This window comes from Muntiacus reevesi, chromosome 2 (genome assembly GCF_963930625.1).
Source record: "Muntiacus reevesi chromosome 2, mMunRee1.1, whole genome shotgun sequence".
Lineage (NCBI taxonomy): Eukaryota > Metazoa > Chordata > Mammalia > Artiodactyla > Cervidae > Muntiacus > Muntiacus reevesi.
This window is the reverse complement of record NC_089250.1, coordinates 65,998,298-66,013,936: the sequence shown is the minus strand read 5'-3', so window position 1 is coordinate 66,013,936 and position 15,639 is coordinate 65,998,298. Positions and strand designations below refer to the sequence as shown.

The 15,639-nt window shown below is 38.9% G+C and overlaps 1 protein-coding gene and 1 pseudogene across 1 annotated transcript in view; both read right to left on the bottom strand.

Annotated features, from left to right (window-relative positions):
- DHX35 (DEAH-box helicase 35) overlaps positions 1-15,639 on the bottom strand; it is a 67,524-nt gene that overhangs the window by 36,230 nt on the left and 15,655 nt on the right. Inside the window, exons 4-8 of the mRNA XM_065921997.1 lie at positions 12,320-12,397; positions 6,690-6,794; positions 4,225-4,286; positions 3,333-3,402; positions 1,075-1,134 (exon numbers count right to left, since the gene is read on the bottom strand). Of these exons, the coding sequence (XP_065778069.1) occupies positions 1,075-1,134; positions 3,333-3,402; positions 4,225-4,286; positions 6,690-6,794; positions 12,320-12,397 (375 nt within the window). The remainder of the gene's footprint in view (positions 1-1,074; positions 1,135-3,332; positions 3,403-4,224; positions 4,287-6,689; positions 6,795-12,319; positions 12,398-15,639) is intronic.
- On the bottom strand, positions 5,538-5,633 carry LOC136161948 (small nucleolar RNA U3; annotated as a pseudogene).

Below are 15,639 nucleotides of genomic sequence, written 5' to 3'. Positions count from 1 at the left end.
CGTTGAACACACGTTTCACACCCCCATGGTTCTTTGCATGCCTAGGACTCCCTTCCCCACCCCACAAAACCAGCAGACTTGCATGCATCTTTCCAGCCTAGGTGGGATGTCTCTCCTCCGTGAAAGCTTCTGGACACCCTCCAGCTGGCTAGAGAGAAAGCACCCCCTCCCTGGCTGTCTCAGCACCTTGAACAAACTGAACTGCAAACACCTACTTATGTGTCTGCTTCCCTGACCAGTCAGGGGGTGTATGAATCACCTGTAGCCAGCACTGTGCTTCTGTGTGTGTGTGTGAGCTGTGCGTGTGGTCTGCATGTGCATACACAGCAAGTGGTCAAAATTATGTGTTGAGCTGAACTGCTGTCTGAACTAAAATATTAGTCATTAAGAGAGAAAAATAAGGGGGAGGGGGTTGGGGGAGGGACAGAGTGGGAGGTTGGGGTTAGCAGATGTTAGCATTTATATATAGAATGGATAAACAACAAGGTCCTACTGTTTAACACAGAGAACTATGTATAGAATCCTGTAATAAACCATATGGAAAGGAATATTTTAAAAAACTGCATGTGTATATATATACACACACACACACACATATAGCAGAAATTAACACAATGCCGTAAATCAACTTATTTCAATAAAAATTTTTTTAAATAATGAAAACTAATGTACCCTTAGCCATAAAAAATTGTAACGTGAAAATTACTATATGTACAGGGAAAACTTTAATTGTATTCCCAAAATCTAAATATAATGCTAAAGTCATAAATTCAAGAAGTATAGCCTCCTACTGAAAAGAGTAATAAAAAGAAGCTGCCTGTGTGGGGGAAAATATAGCATGTAGAGAAACAAGACAATAGGTAATTATGAACTCAATTAATTACAGGCTATTTCCACCCACGAGTTGAAAAGGAACTTCCTCCGATGACATGGAATCTAGGACATCAGATGGCCCCATGAGGAGGCAGGCCATCCTGCCGAAGATAAGCTCCAGCTGGAGGCAGCTTCCCAAGGACGTGACCAACAATCCCCATGTTGACCAGGGACAGAGGGCGACAGTGGAAATGCTCCTACCTCTGCATCCAAAGTGGCTGAAGCCACAATCAGTCGAAGATCCCCTCTCTTCTTCTGAATCTAAAAAAGAAGGCGTGCAGAAAAACAATGATAACACTGTGACACAGATGAGATAATCTGATATCTGAAATTTATTACAAAATAATCCAGTGTGTGGAGGGGGGGTGGGGGGATGGGGAGGAGCTTAAAGATGAAACAAGACTGACCACAAATTGGTAACTATTAAGTAAGAGATGAAAGGGCAGTTCATTATACTAGTCTTTCTAACTGTGTGAGTAATAAAAAAATTTCCAAAACAAAAAATTAGAAAAGAAAAAAAAAAATATAAAGGAGCTTTAAGATACAAATTTGAATTTACCAAAAGTAAAACGATTTTTTTTACTGACACCTGGGTCTCTGAATAGTCAGAATCTGTGTACATACAGTTAAAGTATGAAAAGCCAAACAATAAATAATAACACCAAGACAGAAATATGGATAAAAGATATTAACAGTTATTCAAAGAAACAGATGATTAATGGTCATAGGAGAAATGATCAAATAAATTATAGTAAAAAAATGTTAACAATGAGATTATTGTTTCATCCATCACACTGGCAACAATTTATTTTCAGTGTTGGCAAAGATTCGGTGAAATAGGCCCCCTTGTTATACCATACCTAAGAAGGTAATAACAGAGTGGGATAATTCCTCACAAGTATCAAAAGTTTAAATCTTTGGTCAAGAAATAGATTAATAATGAAAACAACAACAGCAGCAGCTAGCATATAGTAAGTTATGTGCTATTCCAAGGTCTCTGCATACAGTTGTGTAGTATGTGCACTGCACAAAGAGGCTGCTGCTGCTGCTAAGTCGCTTCAGTTGTGTCCGACTCTATGTGACCCCATAGATGTCAGCCCACCAGGCTCCCCCGTCTCTCAGATTCTCCAGGCAAGAACACTGGAGTGGGTTGCCATTTCCTTCTCCAATGCATGAAAGTGAAAAGTGAAAGTGAAGTCGCTTAGTCATGTCCGACTCTTAGCGACCCCATGGACTGCAGCCTACCAGGCTCCTCCATCCATGGGATTTTCCAGGCAAGAGTACTGGAGTGGGGTGCCATTGCCTTCTCCACACAAAGAGGCTAGGGGCCTCTAAAATCCAGCCCAGACCACCATCCCCTCATTCAGCTGCAGACATCCTCCCAAGGGAAAGGTATCTCACAGTCTATTCATGGCCCTGTGTCAGGCACCATCCTAAACATTTTACATTATCTAAGTTTCACAACAAATGAGGTTATAGGGCAGACCTAAGAGAATGCTTAAAGGTTCTGCCCACTGCGGTAGCCACTAGTTGCATGTGGCCAGAGAATCCTTGAAATACAGCCAGTGGGACTAAAGAAATGAATTTTTTATTTTATTCTGTTTCAACTAATTTATATCTAAAGTGGCCAGTGGCTATTGGATAGGAAAGTAAAGCAGCACAGAGAAAGAAAAACTTGGTATCAGCCCCATTTGAGCGATGAGCAAATTTAGCATTCAGAATTAAACCTAAGTAGTCTGACCCGGAGTCCAGGCTTTTAATCACCCTGCTCTAGACTCTGGGGATCAGAAATATCCCCAAAGAAAACAACCAGAAAATATAGGAAGGGAGAAGAGAATGGAAGTAAGGTTGAAACAAAACCGGCCATGGGTTATAACTGCTGAAGCCAGATTATGAGCACATGGGGGTCATTAAACCCTTCTCTCTACTCTGGGATATGCTTGAAATCTCTAATGAAAAGCAAAAGACAGAAAAGAAACAGATATCCAACAGATTTAACCACAAGGGTGCTTCCTGCAACATTATGTAAAATATTTCAAATCTGGAAGACATATAAATGCCTAACTGTAATGGAAGCATCAAATACTTTATGGTAGAGACATGTGACTATATAGCCATTAAAAATGTCTTCAGAGAATATTGAATGACAGAGGAAAATGATCCTTATGCAATGCTAAGAGAAGTATGCAAGATACATGTGAGCACAACAACCCAATCCCCACTGGGCCAAAACAGGTGCATGAGTACGCACATAAATAGACACACAAAGGAGAAAGAAGAGAAGGAAACATTCCAAAATTCTAACGGTGACTGTCTCTCCATGAGAAGGGTGATCGACAATTTTCATTTCTTTCCTCTGTATTTTGCTGAATTTTCTAAACTGCTACAATGTCTTTCCTGATGAAACAACAAACAAGACAAAAACACAAAACCAGAAGTCTGGCAGTAAAGCTAAATACCTTTTTCAGCAGACCAATGGCAATGTCGGTGTACAAGGTCCTCTCGTGGGCTTCATCCAGCATGATGGCACTAGAATCAGAGGGACAATCTCAGTGGGCATCAAACCAACCACCGCACAAACCCATCCAGACATCAAAGGGACTGCTGGGGATTCAGCCCCCATCTGATCACCTTGCAGCAAAAAGTAACACCAAGTACCTCCTCTTTGACAAGGCAGTAACTCTAAAGCTAATAAAAATGGGCACTTCAACTTTTCTTGGTAAAGAAAATGCTGTTATTTATTGCTACTTTTAAAGTTTTACCACCAATGCTGGATCCCAACAGAATCTAATACATGATTTTAAATTTCAATATAACATATAGCCCCACAGAGCACATAAAAATTGAGATAAGGCCCAACCACCCAAAGACTAAAAATCTGAATAAAACAGCACAAAGAGGCACGTGGTCATGGCTATGCCACATGTGTACCAGGGAGTTAAATACAACATCCTTCCCCAGGAAGCAGGGAGCCTGAGTGGGGCCATTTTATACGATGAGCAATGGACAGAGACCCACAAGGAGATGGAAAATGTGAGTAATTGTTTGGACTCTGCACGTTACAGTCAACAAATCGCTGTCCAGTTCTGTGCTGTGCCTCTGTTGTCACCCTCCAGCAAGATAAAAACAAGTCAACAGATCGTTCAAATAATGACAGGGATTTTAATGAGCCCAGTTTTGACTCTATATATTCTGAAAAGAACATCAAAGGTCGCAACAGCCAAAGGAAGGAGAGAAGCTTTGGGAAAGCTGAGTGTGGTCACGAATCCCAGCTAATAACACAACTGCTCCTCAATCTACCTGTGTATTTTTGAAACTGTAGGAAACTTATCACAGGAAAAATATACTTACCTGTATTTTGTTAATAATGGATCAACCATCATTTCCCTGACCAGCATTCCATCGGTCAGAAACTAAAACACAGAAACACAAAGGTTTAGAAATAATTCATTTACACTGTATATTCATGACTTTCCTTCAAAGAGTTCAAGTCCAACTAAACACATACAACCTCATCACCAGTGTGTGTACAAAACAAATCCCACTAAGGACTGTGAGAAAATACTCCCAAATTTTGGTTATCAAGCAATGGAATGGTTTCCAAACAAAATATTGAACACAGGACCCTCGGTAAGAGCTGGCAACTCTATTTGCAAATTTTACCTGCATTTGCTCTGTGAGTTTTGACTAAGCCCCACTTCCTCTGAGCCTGGATCACGGGTACTGCTATGAATAGACACTGCAGACAAACCTGGGTCTGCCCAGGGGCATGCCCCTGAGTCAGAGATCACTCCTCCTACAATGTCCCGAGGACCATAAACTTGCAGCTCCTGAGGGGAATAACCTCAACTTCAACTGATATTATTTTAGAAAGGCTGACTGGGGCTGTGGTTAGGAATACAATCACAGCCGGCTGCTGGATCAGATCTCTGCTCTTCCTCTTATTACCTGTGCAAATCCTGGGCAAGCGACTTACCCCCTCTGAGCCCAACTCCTCATCTGTAAAATGGAGAAAATAAAAGCATCTGGCTCACAGGGTTACTGTGAGAATTAAGTGGGAGAGTGCAGTGCACATGTACAGGGCTTAGCAAGGGCCCCAGCACACAGAGAGCGCTCGAGAACATCAGTTACTAATATTACCATTAAGGATTAAGGAGAGTCTATGAACATGCTTTAGAAAAACGCAGTTAACAACTAGATGCTGTTATTCTCACCCCAAAACAAGTCAGTCTTTAACAAAGCTAAACATTTCCCTCACAGGCTATATCTTAGTATTTTTCCTTTTTGTTTCATTTTTTAAAGCAGGGTGCACGTCCATCATATTTTTCTTGGACCTGATACGAGCCGCCACACATACACATAGAAGTGCAAGTGAGAACGTGCCACCAATGACAGCCCATCAGCCGGGGGCTGAGTGCCTGGAAACCATTACCAAATGGAACACGAAACTGCTCATAAAAGACTCTCTAAAAAGAGTCATTTGATTATGCAAGTCACTAAAAGCTATCTAAAAATTAGCTAGTGTAAATGCATTTGGTGGTATAAAAGAATAAATCCCTTACCTAGAAAAATGAATGTCAAAGGTAAGAAAATACAGAAATTTAGAAAACAAGGTCCACATTTTTACAAATCACTGCATTTAGATCATCTAGCTATTTTCAGTTCCTCTGCTGCAAATCGAGAGGTAACTGAGATTCTACACGATCAGAGAAACTTCTCTAATAACCAACTATAGAAATGATCCCTGAAAGTATAGTCCTCATAACTGAGATTCTAATAACGAATGTTTATTTCACAAAGCATTTTCTTTTTTTTAATTTAAACTTAAAATTTTTATTACTGAAGTCTAGTTGATGTACAATATTATATAAGCCACAGGTGCACAATATAGTGATTCACAAGTTTTAAAGATTATGCTCCAGTTACAGGAATTATAAAACATTGGCCATCGTCCCCATTTTGTACAATGTATCCTTGTAGCTTACTCTCTACATAGCAGTTTGCACTCCCTAAGCTCCTATCCCTGTACAGACCCTCCCTCTTTCCTCTCTCCACATGTAACCACGAACTTGTTCTCTGTGTCTGTGAGTCTGCTTCTTTTTTGCTATATTCACTAGTTTGTTTTATTTTTTAGATTCCACACATAGGTGATATTATACAGCGTTTGTTTTTCTCCATCAGAGCATTTTCATCCATTGCTTCCAGCACTATCTGAAGAGACTGATTCACACAGTGGTACACAGCAGACACTGCTGAGCTAACTGTACCCTGATTCTATGATGCTAATTATTTTAATAGTAGTAACAAGGTCAAAGAACACACATAAAATCCATTATCATGTGAAAACGGGCCAGCGCTAATTAACACAAATAACATTTGTGAATTCTACACTTCATCAATTTATACTATTTGTCCCTGTTTCTAAGTCTTTTATAGGTAAGTTTCTGTATTTAGACAGCTACGTGGATTGGTGGGGAAAAACAATAAAACACACATGAGAAAGGACAGTTTTGACCTCTGGTTCTACCACCAATGGGCACATGACGTCAGGCAGGTCACTCAACCTCCCAGGCCCTCAACCTCTTCACCAGAAGAACCAAGGGCGTAACTCGACTTCCAAAGTCCTTTCTGGGCTAAGACGTGAGGACACAGAAAGAGCTCTGCACCTCCCAGGCTGATTTCCCTGAGGGCCAGGATGCTCTCATACACTTTCTGTCATGGCATCAGAGGCTTAGTCAGCAGCAATGGCTGTGTGTTTTTACCTCTCCCCAAATAATCTTCCTTATTTACAGTAGGAAAGCAGTTGTGAACCTCACCTTAATTCTCGTGGCCAGCGGGTTGGTGCAGTCATCAAAGCGGATGCAGTAGCCCACCTCATGGCCCAGCACCGCACCCCTTTCCTCAGCCACTCTCCCTGCAACCTTTGGGAAGAAAGATCATGCTGAAAATAGAGACACAGAAATTACTGCCAAGAGCACATACTATGGAAAATCTAAAGGTCACTTATTTTTTAAACACTATGCTGAACACAGTGGAAAATGAAAAGAGAAGGGGCAGGTTAGCAGAGAACTAGTGTAATAATCTTTACAACGATCAACTTTACGTTGACTTGAGGCAACTTATAAGAACAGTTTAAGTATGGAATAAAAATAGAATCATGTAAAAAGGTTACAGATCAGGATCAAAGAAATTATAGATAAAATTCAAAAGGTCAAAGCCAATGAGAAAATTTTTACAACACAGATATGCCAAAGTTATTTAAGTTGAGCCACAAATTCAGCTCCAGGTTTCCTGGTGGCTGAAGCAAAAAGGGAAAAAGAACAAATTTCAAGATGCATCCTTTTTCTAAAGCTTTCTTTAGCATACCAACTAGGGACAAATTTCCAAGTCTTTATGCCTTGAAATAAAACAACTTCCACAGGACCAGGAAGGCAAAAGGACAAGAATGACCAAATTCAACACTTGGTTACTGTTCATTTTCTCTTTGGAAACAAAAGAACAACATTTTCAGAGCAAGATAATCTAAAATGACTTGTAACAATGTCCCAGCTACCAAAACTACTAAAAGGTTAAGAATGCAGGTTAAAAAATCTTTACATGAAAGATGAGATGAGAAAGTTAATGAAGGCTCCAAGTTAACATAATTAAAAAAAAAATACTATGAAGACCATAAAGTATAGATAGATTTTTTACCTACCAATATATAACAAATGAAAGGTGAGGGTAGGAAAAATAAAACAAAGGTGAGGGTAGGAAAGATAAAAAAGAATCTAGCTGTAAGATCTATTACTCCAGAAGGCCATTCATAGGCTATTAACTTAATAACAGAAAATATCTGGGGACTTCCCTGGCAGTCCAGTGGTTAGGACTCCAAGATTCCAATGTAAGAGGTGTGGGTTTGATCCCTGGTTGGGGAACTAGGATCCCACATGGCATGTGAAGCAACCAAATTTAAAAAAAGAATGAATAAACAAAATTGCTGGATACTTAAAAAAAAATAAATTTTAAAAAATATCTGATAAAATGAATAAACACAAAAGTAGAAGAGCAATAACACTTAGAACTTAGTTTACCTTGAAAGAAAATAAAGGGTTTAATGCTCATTATGTAAACTATCTAACTCATTATGTAAACTATCTAACTAAAAAAGACCCAAAGGGAAGCGAAATTATAGAGCTTTCCCGGGGACTCTACCAACCAACCCCCAGGCATCTTGTCTCCTCCTTTCACAGGCAAGGCAGCCTTGCCACCTAGTCCCTGCGTCCTGAGTTTGGATCATAAGCTGACACAGGGCACGTCTGACGCAGAGCTTTCAGCATCAGCCATGGGGCTGCAGCAGCCCCAGGTCCAGGAGTCCAGAGGCTTCCTGCATCCAGTGCTGCAAGCCGAGCACACTGGACGTTATCTGACCATCAGTGTTTAAGAAACTGAAGAGCAGATGAGGACCAGAAAGTGGCCCTGCCCAGTGACTTGAAATTACAGATCTCAGAGGCCAAGACAGAATCTGTCATCAAGCAGCTGGTATGCACCACGGAATCTTTCAAAACATCTTATGAAACCAGAAATTCATCCTACACTGCTCTACCTCTGGAGGTTACAGCTCCCAATAACCAGTATTTCACCAAGACAGTTTTGTTATTGTTATTGTTTCAATTCCAACCCTACAGATCATTAAACTGTAAATCTTAAAAACTGGCACAGAGAGTGTGTGCATACAGATACTGGAGCTTATGGGGAAAACCAGCTTGTAAAAGTGAGCATAAAGGAACCAACCTCTCCATAAAAATGTGATCATTTTATGAAGCCAAACATTTATTCACTATTTGTATATATTTGCTATAAAATGGATTTTATTTTCAAGTTCCTTTTCAGAAATTTTATGTATGGTTACACCACTAGACATCTGAAAAGCCACATTCTATGGGCTTTTTTAGGGAATTTTTTTTTTTTACCTCTACTGTATAAGTTCTATTCCCAATAAGCTCATCAATTAGATAGGATAAATACTGGTTTTTTGATAGAACAAACAGATATAGGAAAAAGGAGGTCAGAAGAAAACCAGGGACACTTCCCTGGTGATCCAGTGGTTAAGACTTTGCATTCTAACACAGAGAGTGTGGGTTCACTCCCTACTCCGGGAGCTAAGACCCCACATGCCTCTCAGCCAAAAAACCAAAACACAGAACAGAAGCAATACTATAACAAATTCAATGAAGACTTGCAAAAAAGAAAAGAAAGACTAACCACCAATGACCGAGCACCTCCTACGTGAAGGTGCTGTCCTCCAAGCTTTCACAAAATGCATCTTATTAAACATGCACCCAGTCCACTGGGTGGGCAAGAGACCCTTTTACAAAGCAAGAAACTGAAAAAAGACAAGCTTAGCACTTGTCCTGAATCACAGACCCAGGCAGGGCCTGTTCGTGAAGTCTAACCCAGACCAGGAGTCCAGTGAAGTGCTCATTAAGGAGCTACCTCTCACTGAGATCAGGCAGTGGCTTATGCCATCTGTTCTTCGGCTCTGACACTGTTTTCGGATTTTAGCCTGCACACAAAAGTACTTGTGGAGATGGAACATTTCAAACTTGACAGCTCTATTAATACTACCAGGCTAACTTATATACTCTTTGTCCTCTAAGAGAAAGCATGTGGTCTCATGGAAATTATCCATGGCTACAAATTTGGAGGAAAAATGCAAACTGATTAAGAGCTGGGATTCCAAACCACAAACAGAAAAAATTGCTCAAATGTTTTAAGTAAGTGAATCATCTTTCATGACATCAAAGGTTAAATCTAACGCTGTAGTCAAGTTGCCAAACCACTACTTCCATTTTTAGAGACACAGAAGAAATTGGAAACTGTTCATCAATGATGTCTAACTAGAAGACAAGTAGAAAGTGAACTTTGGGGGTAAAGAATAATGAAGTAATTAAAAGTTAATACAGAGGAAAAATAACTCAAGGAGATAGAATTAATTTCTTGTCCAGGTAGAGATGTCAAAATAAAGGCATTCTGGGGACTTTGGGGACACGGTGGACAGGAATCCGCCTGCCAATGCAAGGGACATGGATCGATCCCTGGTCCAGGAAGATGCCAAGTGCCACAGAGGAATAAGCCCTGGAGCCACAACTACTGAGCCTGTGTGCTGCAACTACTGAAGCCCACACACCCTGGACCCCACGCTCAGCAACAGGAGAGGCAACTGCAATGAGAAGCTCCACTGCAACAAAGAGTGGCCCCCATTTCTCACAACCAGAGAAAAGTCCGCACAGCAACAAAGACTCAGGGCAGCCAAAAACAAATAATCAGATTTAAAAGAAAAAATAAATTATAAAAGTATTACCCAGAGAGACAGAATTCAGCCAAAGAAATCCAGTTTCAAAAAAAATCACAAGCTTAAGCTAAAACAGCATAAAGAAGAGATAAAGTCACAGCAGTCGAGGAGAAACAAGGTCTCAAACAGACAGGTCAGAAAAATCAACCTGTGGACATCCTCCAGATCTCACAGCCTGGCCCTGAAAGAAACTACAGAGAGGCTTTTCCCAAACATGAAGACAATCCCCCTAATTTACACAATGCTAATGTGTAATGTGTAATGTCAGTTACAAAGCTAAAGGAGCTTCTCTAGTATCAATGCAGTATCAACAACACAAAGCAAAGCGGAATCACCCGCACTAGAGACACTAAAATACTGTTCTACTCTCACTGAGGGAAACACAATAGAAAACCATCAGGTAAAGAGGTGCTCAGTGGGGATAGAGTCAAAAATTGCACGAAAAAAGATTTACAGAAATGTGTAGGACAGTTAATTAATAAAAATACTATGTTATTTTCTGGGTTTTTTTTTTAAATAGTGGTGGTATTTCCACGGTTTTTCTTTTTATATTATCAGTTTCTAAAATTTGTAATGTAATGTCACCTCCCATTTTAAATATTCACTTCTCTGGTAGAGAAAAAAAAACACATTCAAAGAAGTGACTATGAGACCCAGGTAGAGATGCAAAGAAAACAAAATTGAATAAATCTGACTAAAACAATCATGAACACTGTGGACAGGCTTAAAGAAATATCACAAAACAAACTGGAAAGGCGATGATCCAAGAGATAGTGATAAATACTAAAAAGACACAAAGGCAATCTAATATACACTTAATTGTTGCTCTTAGAAAAGAGAAAAAAAATAAATGGTACAGAAAAGTATGCCAAGATGTAATGGAAGAAAACCTGCCCTGATATAAAGAGATTTAATGTGAAGATTAAAAGTTCTTCCACATTTAAGAAAAAATGTGGAAGAAAAATTTAAGAAAAATTGTTCTGCCAGAACAACTGTTAACAATTGTTAAATTGTTAAATTTAAAAATTGTTCTAACAATGTGATTGTTCTGTCATCTTCTATTTCAGCATCAAGACGTATCCCAATGAAATAGCAATCAGCATCAAGGCATATCCCAATGAAATAGCAATATTATAAGCTTTCAAGCAGAAAAAGTAATCCTGGAAGGTGAGGGGGGCTCCGCTGGACCTCAGAACTCAGACTATTTCTATACAGCGATGCTTGAAGCCAAATTGCAGCAGGGCAACGCCTATAGGGCTCTTACAGAGTGCAAATCAAGAATAAGACCACAATCAGACATCCTCAGGCACATACAATTCAGCCAATCAAGAAGTAAAGTGCAAAAAAAAAGAAGTGAAATGAGCAGTTCAAGGTTGGCAAAACCATGGAAAATAATTAGCAATTATTAAACTAGAATTAAAGTTAAATGCCTGTGGGAGTTATGATTACAGAAAAGAACATGTACTTATAATCTTGAAATTAAAATTATAGTTCGGAATTTATCACAAATGGAGGAAAGAAAGGTGGAAAGAATAAGCATGCTAATTTATGCTTCTTTTATAATAGGCAACTACCTATAACATAGTTCCAAAAATAAGTAACCTTCTAAAGCTTTCTGTAATCCTTTTTCTTCACATTCAAGCTTTAATAACTTCTCCTGTGCTGAACAAATACTTACCCAAAGTTCAGTACTCCAAAGTTCCTATTTCAATGCAGTTTCTTCTTTTGTTAAATACAGCAAAAGCAAATATATGGCTACGAACCCATTTTTATAAAATTATTTCTATCCATCTAGTCAACTATTTATCTAAACATAAAATGAAGCTTAAAATGATGCTCACAAACATTCACACTGTCTTTGCTATGTGGTGAGATTTGGGTATTTTTCCCTAATTACTTTTTCTGTTTGACTTTAGTAATTTATCATTACATAAAAATTCATAACGTACAGGTATCAATTTTACAAAAATAATCAGATCACAGTTCTTTTTAAGTTGAAGAACTAAATTCTTGAGGAGCAGTGTCATATTCATCTGGAGCTTGCAGGAAAGAAGAAAAAAGCCACTGAAATAGAGACACAGGCAGAGTCCTTCCAGCAGAAAGGAAACTCACTGTAACGGCAGCCACTCTCCGGGGCTGGGTGACTCCCACCACTCTTCCTTCGGCCGTCCAGCCAGCTTCTGCCAGGTACTGCAAAGAAAGTCATGTTTCAGCACACACCTGACACCACTTCACCAGAAACAGTCTACCCCAGGGTGACCCTGGATTGAAATTACTGAGAAAGGAAATACCAGATGGTTCTTATTTCAGCAGATATTTTAAAAATTATTTTGCAAATGACGGATTTGAGGTTTGGAAATGTGAGGTCATTTGCTTTAAGTTCATAGCACATGCATAATAAATTCAACATTCTAACTCCCCCATCTTATAAAATGTCCCCATACTTCAGCTGCCTCAAGGAATAAAAAACTATCCATGGGTCCCTCAAACACTGCTAAATCTGTAGAACAAAGAATTTTAAAGTACATACATAGACAGTTCAATGAACATCAACCATACAAAATATTTTAACCAGAGTAGCTAAAAATAATTACAATTTTTAAAAAGACCAATAAAACATATGTCATTGCAAAAAATTAGATTTTAAATACATGCAAGTATTCCATTAGCTATCAGTATACATTAAATTTGATTATCTAATTTATGTATTTATTTGCCACATACACTTATATGCTTTTAAATCCAAAATGGGTTAACAGTGGTTAGCACAGGTACATGTTTTTGCAATGTCTAAATTGTTTTACAATAAATACATATATTACTTCTATAACAGAAACAAAAAGATATACTATTACATGTATCCGCTTATTTGTTCAAAAGACGAATAAAGGAAGGGCAAACTAGAAATTAAAGAGAATGGCTTTCTGAGGCGGATCGGTAGGAAAGGGGTGAAAAGGGGAGGAAAAGGGGAAAAAGTGAAACAGGCCAGCAGAGACAAAGAGCGGCAATGTTCTGAGCAGACCTCTGTGGGCGGCCTTGACTCTCAGAACCAGGTACTCCTCAAATACCCAAATACACCAAAAAGCAACCAGGATGTCGGGGGAAACCAAAAAGAAATGCAAACACTAACAAATGACCCTATCTATATTACAAATGAACAGCTGACCACCCCGAAGAGGGTGGAGAAGTAAATCAACCTAGGATATTGGAAAACAGAATCTTAACTGAAAGTCAGTGACAAAAAGAACAGTACCTCAATGCTACAATCTAGTTAGTAAATGTTAGGGGTATGGGCTAGCAATTCTGGAGCTATTTTATGTGTTCATTAGAGTTTGGCCACCTGATGCGAACAACTGACTCACTGGAAAAGACCCTGACGCTGGGAAAGATTGAAGGCAGGAGGAGAAGGGGACGACAGATGGTTGGATGGCATCACTGACTCGATGGACATGAGTTTGAGCAAACTCCAGGAGTTGGTGATAAACAGGAAAGCCTGGCATGCTGCAGTCCATGGGGTTGCAAAGAGTAGGACACAACTGAGCTACTGAACTGAACTGAGAGTTCAACAAATAAATAAATACATTGCAGATGATGAGGATGGCGTTTCTCACTATGGAAGAAGAGTTACAGATAAGGAAAGGCTAGAATGAGTCCTATGCCGTTGGACTGGAATCAATGAAGTATCAGCATAAATTGTGATTTTTAACATATACACAGATTGGCACAGATCTATAATAAGTGTTTTTACATAGGAATTTAATACTTCACTGATAGCTCAGTTGGTAAAGAATCCTCCTGCAATGCAGGAGACCCCAGTTCAATTCCTGGGTCAGGAAGATCTGCTAGAGAAGGGATAGGCCACCCACTTCAGTATTCTTGGGCTTCCCTTATGGCTCAGCTGGTAAAGAATCCACCTGCAATGCAGGAAAGCTTAGTTTGATTCCTGGGTTGGGAAGATCCCCTGGAGAAGGGAAAGGTTACCCACTCCAGTATTCTGGCCTGGAGAATTCCACAGACTATATAGTCCATGGGGTCGCAAAGAGTAGGACATGACTGAGTGACTTTCACTTTCACTTTAATAAGTATATTATATATATATTTTTCATATATATTATATATATACATAATATATGTACATAATTAAGGAAGTCCTAAGTCTGCCCACTGAGACTTATATAGCAAAGACACCTCTATAATAGTGAGCACTCTAGCACCAAAATATTGATTTTTTTTTCTTCAAAATATTGATTTTTAAACAGCATTTCCCAATACGAGGAACCAGGGCTCCTTGAAGAGGTGGTTGACCCCACGGTTAGTGCAGGAAAAATAAAAGATAAGCGTGAAATAGCTTCTGTTATTAGAAAGTAAGGAAGTGTTCAAAAATGAATGGAGTCTTTTAGAAAGAACACCAGAGCCAAATACAAGGAGCTCCTAATGACCAAAGCTGGACCATTTTGACCAACACAATAAATAATGACAGCATTGGGTTTTAACCCATACAACAAAAGAAATCACCATGAGTCCATGCTGATATACACAAATAACTGGATAAATAAATGAATGAAGGAGAAAGGACAGTTCTTCCTTACAGGAGATTTCACTTAATAAAGGCAGAAGGGAAAAGGAATAGAGAACATCATCATTAGGCAAAAACCTAAAATAACTGAATAAGATCCACTGAGGGATGCTAAAACTAGCAGGTGACAGTTTGAAAGGAGCAGAATATTTGCAGTCTAAAAATATCTCCTCCAAGATATTGACAATTACAAAGGGAAAAACAGTGACTTTATAGGTGAAACCTGGGACCTTAACAGTGATCAAACTAACCTCATCAGAGATGAAGCTTTTTAATATTTCAGTCCTCTTGATACAAGGCACTAATAAGGACACATCATTTTCTATGGGAGTCTTGCCAAAAGTGCAAGCTCATTCTAATCATGAGAAAACATCACATAAAACCAGACTGAGGAACACTCTATAAAAATGTACTCTTCAAAAATGTCACGATCATAAAAGATGAAGAAAGACTGAGGAACTCTCACAGACTGCAGGAGACCAGGGAGAAATAACAACTAAATCCAATGCAAGAATCTGGATCTTCTGAGAAAGAACACTGGTGGGAAAATTGATGAGATTTAAGTAAGACTTACTGTCTAGCTACTGGTATTATTAATGTCCTACTTTTGATTACTGTACCATGTATGGGAAGTGATGTAAGGGGTGTAGGGGAATTTGGTATTACTTTTGCAACTTTCCTATTAGTCTAAAATTAGCTAAAGATAATAATTTAAAAATGACTATAATGAACAAATTGTTTTAGATAATGTAGGTTTTTTGTCATAAAAACTGTGAAGTTTCTCTCTCTTGCATTGAATACAAAATACTACCAATCACCCCAATCAACACAAATGCAGAAAGAGAACTATAAGAAT